Source organism: Berghia stephanieae, chromosome 2 (assembly GCF_034508935.2).
Source record: "Berghia stephanieae isolate SIO BIC M18660-M18661 chromosome 2, UCSD_Bste_1.3, whole genome shotgun sequence".
NCBI lineage: Eukaryota > Metazoa > Mollusca > Gastropoda > Nudibranchia > Aeolidiidae > Berghia > Berghia stephanieae.
The window spans coordinates 25,229,128-25,242,529 of NC_088361.1; the positions used below are offsets into that span (position 1 = coordinate 25,229,128).

At 33.2% G+C, this 13,402-nt stretch overlaps 1 protein-coding gene across 1 annotated transcript in view; it reads left to right on the forward strand.

Annotated features, from left to right (window-relative positions):
- Positions 1-892: 892 nt before the first annotated feature.
- LOC144964559 (uncharacterized) overlaps positions 893-13,402 on the forward strand; it is a 49,182-nt gene continuing 36,672 nt past the window's right edge. The window contains exons 1-10 of the mRNA XM_078898987.1: positions 893-975; positions 1,239-1,551; positions 2,439-2,504; positions 6,018-6,375; positions 6,744-6,891; positions 8,930-9,041; positions 9,701-9,824; positions 10,454-10,525; positions 12,621-12,759; positions 13,061-13,283. Of these exons, the coding sequence (XP_078755113.1) occupies positions 1,450-1,551; positions 2,439-2,504; positions 6,018-6,375; positions 6,744-6,891; positions 8,930-9,041; positions 9,701-9,824; positions 10,454-10,525; positions 12,621-12,759; positions 13,061-13,283 (1,344 nt within the window). The 5' untranslated portion in view covers positions 893-975; positions 1,239-1,449. The remainder of the gene's footprint in view (positions 976-1,238; positions 1,552-2,438; positions 2,505-6,017; positions 6,376-6,743; positions 6,892-8,929; positions 9,042-9,700; positions 9,825-10,453; positions 10,526-12,620; positions 12,760-13,060; positions 13,284-13,402) is intronic.

The following is a 13,402-nucleotide window of genomic DNA, read 5'->3' on the forward strand; positions in this document are numbered from 1 at the left end:
AGTACGCTTGATTGGCCATCTCTATAATGTATGTATCTTTTATTAACCCAAACGATTGTCCATAAATTATCATTAGATACACACTGATATATCGAATGTAGTTTTTGACAATAGAAGATTATGTTATAAATTAGATATGTTAACTTCTTAGAAAACGAATTACAATAATTAAATGTGTCGGAAATGACGAACGATCAAATTATACGATTTCTGTAAACTGTTTGTGAAAGTGCCTTTGCTTTTGCAAACAGAAACGAAGAATCTAACCATGACGTGATCAAGCAATGATTGTTATGTTGTTAAACAATTGTTTCTATTCAGCGTAAAGTGCTGATTTGGTAATTTTAAAAAATATGTTTGAATCTGAGTTTATTTCTGTGATTTTAGAGTCCTACTAGGGCAAAAAAAAAAAGAAGTAAGGGGGGGGGGTTGTGAAGGTCGTGGTATTCTAGCTTTAAGAATTAAATTTCAAAATACAATTGCTGCCTTTTTTTGAAATAATTCTACCTTCCGTACTTTATGCAAACTTTTGGTATCGTCCGAAATAATATTGTTAGAAGCCTTTGCTTGCAAAAATTAGTCAGTGCACGTAAGCTTGGCGTCTGGACTCTTTGGTTGCAGATTGCGTTTGAGAATAACTTACAAACATTAAACATTTGACATCTTCAAGTAAAAATATATTCACAATTAACGGAAGCGATGACGAGACATTTAATGACAAGACCTGTATACGTCACCACTAATGAAAATGACGATATAACCAAACTGTTAGCAAACGAAATGTCGATATAAATGGACAGGTAAGTTGAACACTCATTATAATATTCATGATATTGCCTTTGATGTCGGATTATTAGGCTATAGTAAGTTTATTTGCGTGTTTGTGATGGGTGTTCTTCTTTACCATGATTTGGATTTAGTAGTTGATTATAATTTTATTGACTGAAAAAAGCAACAAAATGTTTATTGATAATGGTAATATAGGTTATAATAAAAGATATAATTCCGTAAGTTGCCAAAAAATAATAATAAAGGAATAAATAGTGGACTCGGGATTTGAAAATATAAAGCTACGATAAATAGTGTCATTTTTGTGAATTAAAAGTTCCTTCTCATTTTTAGATTCTATTTTTTTAAAAATCTTACAATAACAAGATCCAAAAATGGAATATCATTTAATATAGTATTTCTTACAGCTCTCTTGGATTATTTTTATTGATAGCATGTTTTGTTTATAGTGTATGTTGTGATTTAAGTGCTGGGTTGATCATTGTTGGACTAACTGAAAGCTGCATTATTTTGAATACCATTATTCATTGGATGATCACCTTCCTGGAAACATGGACCGTTTATTTGTAAATATGGGACTATAATATGAATACGCTTTTGTTGTGTAAATACGTAATATCAAGAAGATCCCTTGTAAATCGGCTGCTTTCTTGATGAAAAATGGAGGAGGATATTGTTTCAGATCTGACTCGACTGTCTAATTTGAGTGAGGATCGGATACTAGCTAATCTGAGGATAAGGTTCAACAATGGATTATATTATGTAAGTACTTTCAAAACGGTACACAATAAAGTAAACACTAAGTTGAGCAAAGCCGTGGACCATAAAAAGTATTAATCTAATCTGAAATGAACAGCTAAACGAAAGATAAACATTGAGACTAGTGTTCACATTATAGCTTTGCTGCTACCAATAGCATTTTGAGTATATTTACAGAAAAGGTGTGGATGAAAATATGTCTCTCGGTAGTGACGATCTTGCAAGAGCAAGGTTTAAAAAATGTGGACGCCTATTTAGGTTGTATATTAAGAATTCAAAATTTCTACATATACATTGCTAGAGGAATAAATGGATTATTGTGAAAAAATTGACCATTGTTGATCAGTACAAATGTCATAAAATATTAATCTTCATAATTATGTGGTAGTTTTTGTTTTTTTTGACAGACAGACTATTCTACTACATTATGAATATGATTTTAAAAAAAAATCAAAATCATTTATTTTTCAAAATTGTAAGGTTTAACGTTAAACGCTACTATTCTTCTTTTTAAACGAAATTTGCATGTGTGCCTTTTATTTCTTTATAAATGACAAAAATCAAACAAATGAGTTCTTGTGCTTAAAATCGTCTATACATGAAACCAATCGCCTCAAAACGGTAATATGTCGTAGTAAATCTAATGCTTAAAGTTCAATTTTAAGCTCAATTTATATAATTCCAGTAAAAATTAATGCCTTTGTAGTTGAGAGTGAGATTTGCTTCTTAAAATAAAAAAAAAAAGATAAATTAAAAAATTGTGATCCTTTTTACTTTTACACTACACTTAATTTTCTTCATCAAGTTCATTCCGACATACAAAACATATTGATGATGTGAGTAAAATAATACCTATTAATTCCCAAATTGTGTTGTATCTCACCTTCCAGACATTTCTTGGTGATGTGCTCGTGGCAGTGAATCCTTATCAGAAGACTAATTCTAACGATGAAGAGGTAAGCCAGCTTTTATATTTGAAACCTTTGTATCTTTGGAAGTCGGGAAATACAACGATTATCAAACGTCTTTAAATACTTGAGCTTTTATTACTTTATCCCTTTAGTTTTGAGGAAAACCCGATTTGATTTTACTATATCTACTATAATAGAAAACGTATTACGAGGATTTCCGATTATTCTTTGTAAAAATAAAAAAAGAAAAAAGTAGGAGATTACGAGTTGTTTTCCTCGGTATGTACAGAATATTCTAAAAATATATTTTAAATAGTAAATAAATAGTAAATAATGAATTTACATAGCGCTGAACATCCACGTTAATCGTGCTCTGCGGCGCTTTACATAATAACAATAAAAATAAAAATGTTTAAAAACAACAAAATTAAAAATCACGACACTACATGATACATAATAAGCATGCATACAAAAAACAGAATCAAAGCAACATCCATTTCATGAAAAATAAGCCTCGCGGAACAACTCAGTCTTCAGACATTTCCTGAAAGATGATAAGTTTTCACAGGACTTTGTCCGAGGACTAAGTGCGTTCCATAGGCGTGGAGCTATGAATGAAAAGGCTTTTTCACCGAAAGTGGATTTTGAGGTGGTAACTTTTAGAAGTTGGGACTGAGATGATCTTAGATTTCGAGTGGGTTCATATTTTTTAATCAGTTCCTGCAAATATTCAGGAGCCAATCCATCCAGACATCTAAAAACATAGCACAATATTTTAAATTCTATCCTATACTTCACAGGAAGCCAGTGCAATTCCTGGAGAACTGGTGTTATATGATCTCTTTTTTTCGTTAATTTTATAAGTCTAGCCGCTTTATTTTGAATTTTTTGTAGTTGATGAATTAATCTACTTTGACAGCCAATGAGAAGGGAATTGCAATAATCTAATCTGCTAGTAATAAACGAATTAACAAGCATCTTTGTAATATCTTCATCAATATAATGTCTGATTCTTCCAATGTTTCTAATGTGATAGTTACAACATTGGCATATTTTTTTAACATGATCTTCCATGGACAACCCTTGATCTAAATACACCCCAAGATTTCTCACACAAGAACTAGGTTTAATAGCATTTTCACCCACTAGTATCTCATTTGTAGATATTTTTGAGAGTTGATACCTATTTCCAAAAATTATCATTTCCGTCTTGTCATCATTAAATTTAAGTTTGTTTAGTTTCATCCAATCCTTTATGTTGGCAATGCAATTTTCCATAACAGATACTGATGACAGCTCTGGATCATTATTGAGTTTTGTATACAGCTGAGTGTCATCAGCATAAAAATGAAAATCAATGGGAAAAGTGGATAACATATGAGAGAGGGGAGCAGTATACATTGTAAAAAGGAGGGGGCCGAGAATAGATCCCTGAGATTTTGGCGCGGAATGATCACTTGACCACAATAATAATCATTCTTAGGGTCAACTCGTTTCATTCGAGAAGTAATCATTGTATAAAAAATACATGTTGATAAGAATTGAGATATCTAGGTGGTGTCACCCGAGGAGGGGGGGGGGGCTAATAAAAAGATTCTAGAGCACCCAAGGTCACTCAGTAGTGTTGGGAACTTGCTCGAAATTTTAAATGCTGATGTTCAAGAATCATATAATATTGCGCCATATCCACGAATTGTGCTCAAAGCGATTTTCAATAGGTTTCAAACCACTTAATATGTAGGACGAGACATGAACCCTGCAAGGTACTAGGATATTTTCTTCCGACAATATTAGTAATGGTAAATAATAATAAGTTATTTGTATTTATACAGCGCTCAACTTCCACATAAGTGCTTACAATATTAATTGTCATTCAAACATTCATTCTGTGAAAAATTTTGAGAATGCACATGAAGGAACAAACACATGCACACAAACTCAATCACAGATACATTTACATTCATATACGTACATACACACATACTTACACCAATATAACTCACTAACATTATTAGCAACTTATTCTAAAGAAAAAAATACAAGTTCAGTTATACAATGGAAATTGTCAGTCTGAACTGGAATAAAAATAAACTTAAAAATAAAATTAGATTTAAGGCATATTCTGTGAGCGAGAGTATTTGTAAGCTCTGGAAAAAAGTTCTGTCATAAGGTGCTTTTTGAAAGACTGACTATCCCTTATTAGTTTTACACCTGAGAGAGCGCATTCCACAAGATGGGGCCACTTACAGAAAAAGACTTATTACTAAGCGATAATCTGGTTCTTGGGACGATTAAGAGAGAATTTTCAGATGACCTTAATGGCTGTGTTGGATTATACTGTTGACATAAATCCATGAGGTACACTGGAGCTTGATTATTTATGCATTTATGAACAACATTACAAGTTTAAAAAAAGATTCACTGCTTTTACCGGTGTAGTACTCATTTTATGGTGAGAAAATGTAAGTGAGGGGCCTTCTTCCATGGACTCGACCCAAGGACCTATATGTTACAAAACCAGTGTCATACCCAAAGCTCACAATCACTGTTACATTCTATTACCAATGCTCCTTTGCTATGTTTACCATCGATTGATCGCAAAGCCCATGATACACAGTAATGGTCGATGGGATAGTGATAGTGTTTGGTCTATTAACAAAGGCAAGCAATTTTGATCGTATTCAGTCGCAAGCTCTGTGTCATCTGTTATTATCTGAAAAAAAATCCCAATTATAAAAGCATTGACCAAAAGAACCCGTCCTACAAATATCGATAGGTTTTATTTGCTTGTTTGTTGCTTTTTTTAAAAAAAATATTTGTTTGATCATTTTAATCGATCGATATTTGAAAGTCGAGTTTTCTGGCCAAATTTTTTAAACTCGTATTTTTCAGAGTACGTCATTTATGTGGAAAGGCATTTCACTTCTCTCAGGGATGAATGAGTCTAACGGGCTACTTGCACCGAACGAAATTGAGAATTGGTCATCTATGACTTTATTGAAAAAGTCTGCACGTGCAGATTAATTTATGATGCTCTGTAATCCAGTCCCCGAAAGCCATTTGGTACCTTAGATATTTCTGTTTGTTTACTTTTTTCTTGTGTGTGTGTTTGTGTGTGTGGGAGGGGTTCTCATTCCAAGCGTGTTTACCTGATTATCAGTCAATGGTCTATAACAGTGCAGAGCAGAAATGCTGTCTGATGCCTCTTAGAATGAATATTAATTTTCTAGGATAGTCTCATTGCATAAAAAATTAATAACGTTATAAAATCAATAATGTGACCAATTGAGCCTATCTGGTGTTAGGTCGATATGAACAAGTTTAAGAAAATCTAGATCTTTTGAAGTCTAAGAAACGAAACGCACTCATCTGAATTATATTGAATTTTCATCATTTAGTCTAGTTAGATATAATACCGTTTTGAAACAATTAGTCATTTTGTTTTTGTTTTGCGATCACTTCACATCCCGCTCTCTCGTATTTTTTGTTCAATATTCTGATAGCCTTTATTTAAGTAGTTTATAACATTTTAATATTTTGATATTTTGTTGCAATTAGCATCATTCAAGATATCCAAACCACAAAAATCAACAACACTTCAATGGAAACCCGGAACCTCATGTTTTCTGGACAGCCCAACAAAGTTTCCAAGAGCTTTGTTCAACATCTACAAACCAATCCATCCTCGTCAGTGGAGAATCGGGGACAGGCAAAACAGAATCAACAAAGTTGTTTATTGAACATATCTCATACATGTGTCACGGAAACAAAACAAATGACATGCATGACAAGATTACTAGAGTTAACCCCCTCCTGGAATCTTTTGGCAATGCTGTGACTCCGTTGAATGCTAATTCTAGCAGATTTGGAAAACTTGTAGAACTCAAGATCACCAAAGATGGCAATGTGAAGAACGGTATGACTCAACTATTACATTTAATGATCAAATAAATTTAAAATTCAAAAGAAATGTTACCATATCCATTGCTATTTGTCTCATAATATAATTTGCGAGATAAATGCGAATGTGTCGTAATTTGATAACTTACCTTTGTGGCTGAAACGTAATCTTAAAATCATTATTTGCGTTTGTTATATAAATTTTAATTATATGAATGGGTGGATACATCTTTAATGTTCTATAAAATATGCAAATTGTTAACAGCCAATGAAATCGCCTTCGTGTCAATGTAATCTATTGTTGTTTTGTGAAACATAAGATGTCAACACATAGACGTCTAGTATGTATATACACAAAATCTGATAAATACGTTACTTTTTCAGCTGTGATTCATGATTATCTGTTGGAGAAAAGCCGTGTTGTCCGACAGGGACATGGAGAGAGGAACTTTCACATTTTCTACTTCATGTTTGCCGGCATCAGTCCTGAGCAAAGAGTTTACTATGACTTGGGCAATGCCTCTGATTACAGGTAATGGCCCGGTTGTATAATTTATGTATTGATTGGTGGAGACTACGTCAAGATTGAGATCGTAATAATACTTACAAAAAGATGAAATAGCTGCACACTCATCTTCAACAAAACAAAACTCAAGTGAAATTCCATCCACCCTACTACAATATTTAATACATTGAAAAAAAAATCAGTATTCAATGTTTCTTTGTATATGTATTGCTTACGAAGGGGTTGTATCCGAAACGTCTTTGCTTTTCTTTTTTTTTTGATCTGTTTTATTCAAAAGCCTTTTAATTTTCACTTTGTGGTCAGTTGACTCAAAACAGTATTATGTCTCCCCAAACAGGAAACAGAAAACGGACTTTTATATATAAACCATAAACAGGCTTTATTAAAATTAATGATTTTTATCAATTTATATATTTCAAAAGCAATAAAAAATTACTCTAGTGATTTGAACTTTAAATTTGATTTTCAGTAACTAGCTCACTCCGACGTAAAACCGTTTTGAGACGTCGGTCACATTTATGTATGTGCTACCATTTGTAGGCACGTTAGACCTGATAAAGGAGTTAGAGCAGTTATTGGAAAACAATTATTCACCTCACAACATTTAACCTCATTAAACGTATTAAACGTATTCAAACCGTTCTTGGAAACAGTCATTCACCTCACAATGTTTAACCTCATTTAGCCTATGAACGATGTTCGAGCAATTCTTGGAAACAATCATTCACCTCACATCATTCAACGTGATTATTTTCAGAATAAGCCACGATCACATTAAAATCAGGAATTATTTTGTAACAAAAATGGACAAGACAAAGAAATATGATGAGACTAAGTGGGAATCAGTTCATTTGAAATCGACTTTACTGCATGAATAATTTCATTTGTTTTATCTTATAACGATAAGGAATGAAAAGCCAGCAGATAATAGAATAAAAGCATTGTTCTTACCCCAAAGGAATTGTGAGTAGGAAATAATAATAATAATAATAATAATAATAATAATAATAATAATGATAATAATAATAATAATAATAAAAATAATAATAATAATAATAATAATAATAATAATAATAATAATAATAATAATAATAATAATAATAATAATAGTAATAATAATAATAATAATAATAATAATAATAATAATAATAATAATAATAATAATAATAATAATAATAATAATAACAATAATCGTTCTTGTATAGCGCTTTTCACATCAAAGACTCAAAGCGTTTTACGAAAGCAATTCTGCAGGTCATGTTTCACACAAAGATTAAAAAAAAAAGAAGGTCTAGAGTCTTTTCTTGAAGTCTGTTGTGCTTGTTGACGATCGCACGTCCATGGGCAGTTCGTTCCAAGTAGAGGGGCTAATTCGACCAAACGCACGATTGCCAGAAAATTTCAGCCGTGATCTCTGGACTGACAGCAAGGGCATCGAGCTGGATCTCAGTTGTCTCGGTGGAACGTTGATGGTGATACGCTCCTCGATATATGGCGATGCACGACCATTCATGGCGTTGAAGCAACCATTGGGGATCATGTATTCAATAGTGGCACGAACAGGCAGCCAATGAAGTGCTCGTAACATGTTGTTTGCACTCTTTGCGTTGTGCTTATCGAAAACCAGTCTTGCTGCGCAATTTTGAAGGCGTTGTAGTCCACCAATGTGTGTGTGTATGGAAGACCCGCTAATACAGAGTTGCAGTATTCCAGACGTGATAGGACTAGGAAGTAGACGACTGTATTTACCGACTCTTTTGATAGAAACTTTTTAATCTGTGTAATTCGTTGTAGTTTAAAGTTGAGAGATCTTATTATATTATTTATATATTTTCTTTCATTTTCATCCCGCTGTCGATAAATATAACGTTAGGAACTGCCTTATTTGGAGCGGTGGATGGCATTGATTTTAGAGCATCCTTCTCACAACGAGACCAGGGTGCTTCTCAAGTCGAGTCCCTTATTCGATTCTCATCACTGCAAATATGCTATTCTAAACTGTCTTTTTGCATTGCTCTTCTCAATTTTTTTTGGATGTGTACAGAATACTAAGGCATGGAAGGGCACCAGCTTTCTCTCACAACCAGATCAGTCATTTAAAGTCAAAATACAATCAGCTCTTGGATCTGATGACTTCATTGGGATTTACTGATGATGTAAGTGGCCCTTACCTCTGATTTAACATGTTTGAAATATTCTGACAAAATAATTTTTTTCCATTTTGGCCAGATTTTTACAAATTTTCAATACCCATCAATATAGATAACTCTCAACTTGTCAAAAAGTCTCAAATATTGGAAACCAACGATCACTGCAGGTTTGAACGTTTTTGACAACTAGAGTTGCATTGTAATCGATTGCAATTTGAAGTAGACGTTTTGTAGTAAAAAAAAAAGTAAAAAGAAATGTGCTTTGTCAGAGTGAAGCAGACATATGCAAATGTACATTTTGGGTTGTCTTGTTTTCGTATCACTGGTGGACGCATTTGTATCTTTATAATTTAATCGTACTTCTTTATATTGGGGCCAAAGCAATCCTACACATGTATTTGATGGCAACTTGAATCACTTTACTAAGAGAATACTATGAACATTCAAATTATAAAACTAGTTGTTTTTATTTAGCGCAAGAATGATTTAACAGACTTAATTAAGACTCAAGAATATTTCAAAACAGAAAACTGCTCATTAAGAAAAAAACGACTTCGAATTCCACGTATTCTAGCGAAGGCTTTCCCTAAATATTCTATATTAAAGTATAGAAAACTGATTGTTACAAAATTATTTAAATCATCTCTTTCGGGGTCTATCTTCAGGACATCAAAGCAATTTTGTCAGTATTGTGTGCCATCCTTCATCTAACCAACATAGAATTTACGGCAGATGACAACTTGCATGATGGGGCCGTAACTCTTTGTAGGGGGAAAGCTCTTGACTCAGGTAACGTTTTAATAGTAAGAGCCCGAGTGTAGGCCATAGGCTCAAATATTTATTCTCCACAATTGACTTTATAGCTAATATTATGTTACTAGAAATGTTAGGTAACTACATATATATCAATAAAAAGTTGTTGATAGTTTATCTTTGCATTTTTACATATGACTATGTTGTGTGCATCTGTGTGTGTGAGTATGTGTGTGTGTGTGTGTGTGTGTGTGTGCGCGCGCGCGCGTGTGTTTGTTTATGTAAAGCAAGGAAAATTCAAGCTTTTATTGTAATGGAAAATAGCTGAAAAGTTGACAAATAAGTCTACACTTTCAAGCATTGGACTATTAATTACTTAAAAGACATTTTTGTAAACACGACACTGTGGAGATGTTGGTGTTAAGCGCTTGCAGTTTTAGCGGTTTAATAATTCTATGATACTATTAGTAGCAAAAAAAAAAAGTTGCAAGATATTCAAATTACATGCAAAGAACGAATGAAGATGTCTGTTTGTCCAGAAAAATGGTACTCTATTTGCATTTTCCTTTCGTGGGATTGTCATTAACCCCAGCTTATCACAATGTGTGTATAATATTTTCTTGTGAAGATATATACACTTACTTGTATGCCTCATATATTACCAGCATCCAACCTCCTTGGAATTCAGGCAGAGACTCTCAGCGATGCTTTAACATCAAATTTGATTAATATCAGAGGTAGGTCAAATCAATGTTCATTTTTTGTTGCTACTTTATATTACAATTAATTATCTCTTTAAGCAATCATACCCATTGCAAAGCTTAAACGTATATTTGTAAAAAAAAACCCAAAAAAACTGTTATGACCCTATTGCTAAATTTTAAATCTCAAAACGAAAGAGTTTTCTATTTCCTCGTGTGGTTTTCTGTCACAAAGTGCGCACGTAAACCGTATGCTTATGTAGCGCAGTTTGCAACCTTGTTTATGTGTGCTATATTCAAGCTACGACACCGATCAATAACCAAACACAATACGTTGATAAAGGTTTTGAAGCTAAATGAAGATATATTTTATTACAATATAACAAAGATATTATGAGATGTGAAGATGAAATGATAGATGTAATAAGTATGAAATCAAATAGATGGATGACAAATTGATGGAGATGTGTGATGATGAATATGATATGAAAGCGATATGAAAATATATAATTAAATCAATTAATTATCAATACTTTACCAAACCGCTACCACATCAGACAATCTCACAGATAGGTTGCAACCATCACAGTCATACAGGCAACTAATAATTAACTAGCTAACTAATCACAATCCAGACGTGTGGAAGGAAGCCAAAAGAGTGTCCTTGATATTCAACAAAACTGTAAGGTTGTTCTAATAATGTTAATTTGTCTCTTCTTGAAATTGTTCTGGTTTCACAGTATTCATAAACAGATCAATTGTTTCTCAATGTTCTGATATTAAAATAAGCAAATGGTTCTTCACAGGTAACTTATAAAACAGGCGAATGTTCAGTTTCTATTAGTGTCAAGCTATGAGCGTATAGCCTATAGTTGGCTTGTTAAAGCCCAGCCTCAAACGGCTCATTCACTTTAAAGAAAGAAATGATTTTGTTATAATATGATAATCATACGAATATAACTCTATCTATATTCGAACTCACTTAATTTGTGAGTAAATATTATTTTACTTTAACAAATCAATTTATTAATGTTGATTAATATTGCTTTACTTTGTAGATATGAAATAATAATGCTTTATAGCAAGAAAAGCTTATTTTCTTTACAACAAGAATATATTACACAATTAATTTCATTATCTGATTAATTAATTGAGAATCAAAATTTAAAGTGATATTATGATATTGATATCAAAACACAATCATAATTGTAATCGCAACATATTATTCAAAAATCTCACCAGAGCCGAACAGATTATTGAAATCACAAATTAAATCTACACAAGACTTTAATCAAACTCTACACAAGAGTTAAACAAATGAGCCTAAAAGACTCCGCTGTGGTTATCGCTTAGAGACTATGAGCCTAAAAGACTCCGCTGTCTGGTCTCTTTTGAGACAATGAGCCTAAAAGACTCCGCTGAGTGGTCTCTTTTGAGACAATGAGCCTAAAAGACTCCGCTGAGTGGTCTCTTTTGAGACAATGAGCCTAAAAGACTCCGCTGAGTGGTCTGAAGAAACTGCTCAAAACTCTGGCATTTATAGGCAAAAATCAAGCAAACGAAGCAAAATTCTACCCACACAACCGGATGTTAGTCATATCCGTAAACATCTGAAATTCCTTAAAACTCCCCAGATTCCATAATCATGGACAACAACAACCCATCCTGATACCGGACATCCTCATATCAAGGATAAATAAATTCGTCAGCCCCATAGTTACGAGATATCAATCAAGCCATACCATAACAAAGTCACTCCGTAGAATACAGGGATCCTACTTTGCTTATAAGTTTACGGAGAAAACAAGATTGATGCCTTTCTCACAATAACACCCACACTACGTAGTTTAATTCAAACTTCCGGGCCATAGGTGCATGATCTGATACGACCTGTATCAACAAAAGAAGGGTTGTTCCGGAGGGATTACAATAACAACAACAACTAATACTACGACGACGTACATCCTGTCGTAAACTGACGCCTACACGGAAGCATTTCGTTACATTTTCCATATCATCTTATATTAATATTCATATAAGTGCCTATTCCATTATGCAAAGGTTAGCATGATAGCTGTGATAATGATTCAAATAATACACAAATACGCTATTTATTTGTGAAATATTCCAGGAGAGGCCGTAAAATCTCCCAAAAAGTATCACCAAGCGGAGGATGGACGAGACTCGATGGCCAAAGCTCTGTACTCTAGACTTTTTGGCTGGATTGTCGCACAAGTCAATCTGCATTTACAAACACAAGATGCTCAAAGGTAATTGACATATTTTGAAGATTATTGCTTTTTCATAATACAGCAAAACGGTAGATAAAAAGCAACAACAACAACAAAAACGTACTTTTGAAATCTTCCAAACCTGCTGATCATAAATTGTGGTTCAAAGACCATCAAACAATCGTTGCTATAATTATTGAAGGTTTAACTAAATAAAGAAGATTTACAACGCAGAAACTAATTGTCCTAACATTATTCCAATCATATTTCAAAGAACAAGGTTATATTCTTTATTATGATTTAATTAACAAGACAACGATATCCACAAATTTTATAACAGAGAAAGACTCAACAGCATATCAATTTTGGATTTTTCTGGATTTGAGTGTGTTCAGAAAAATGGTTTTGACCAGCTTTGCATCAACGCAGCTAATGAGAAATTACACCAAATGTTCCACCACCACATCTTTACCAAGGAAAGGGAGGACCTCATTGAGCAAGGGATAAACACTCCTCAAATTCACTGTAAGGACAACCAGGGACTCATTGACCTGTTTTTTCAAGTAAGATGCCCTTTCTTAAGATATAAGAATAGCATAGTGTAAATCTAAGTCGCAACATTCTTCGGTGATGCTTTCCTTCTTCTTCTTCTTCTTCTTCTTCTTCTTCTTCTTCTTCTTCT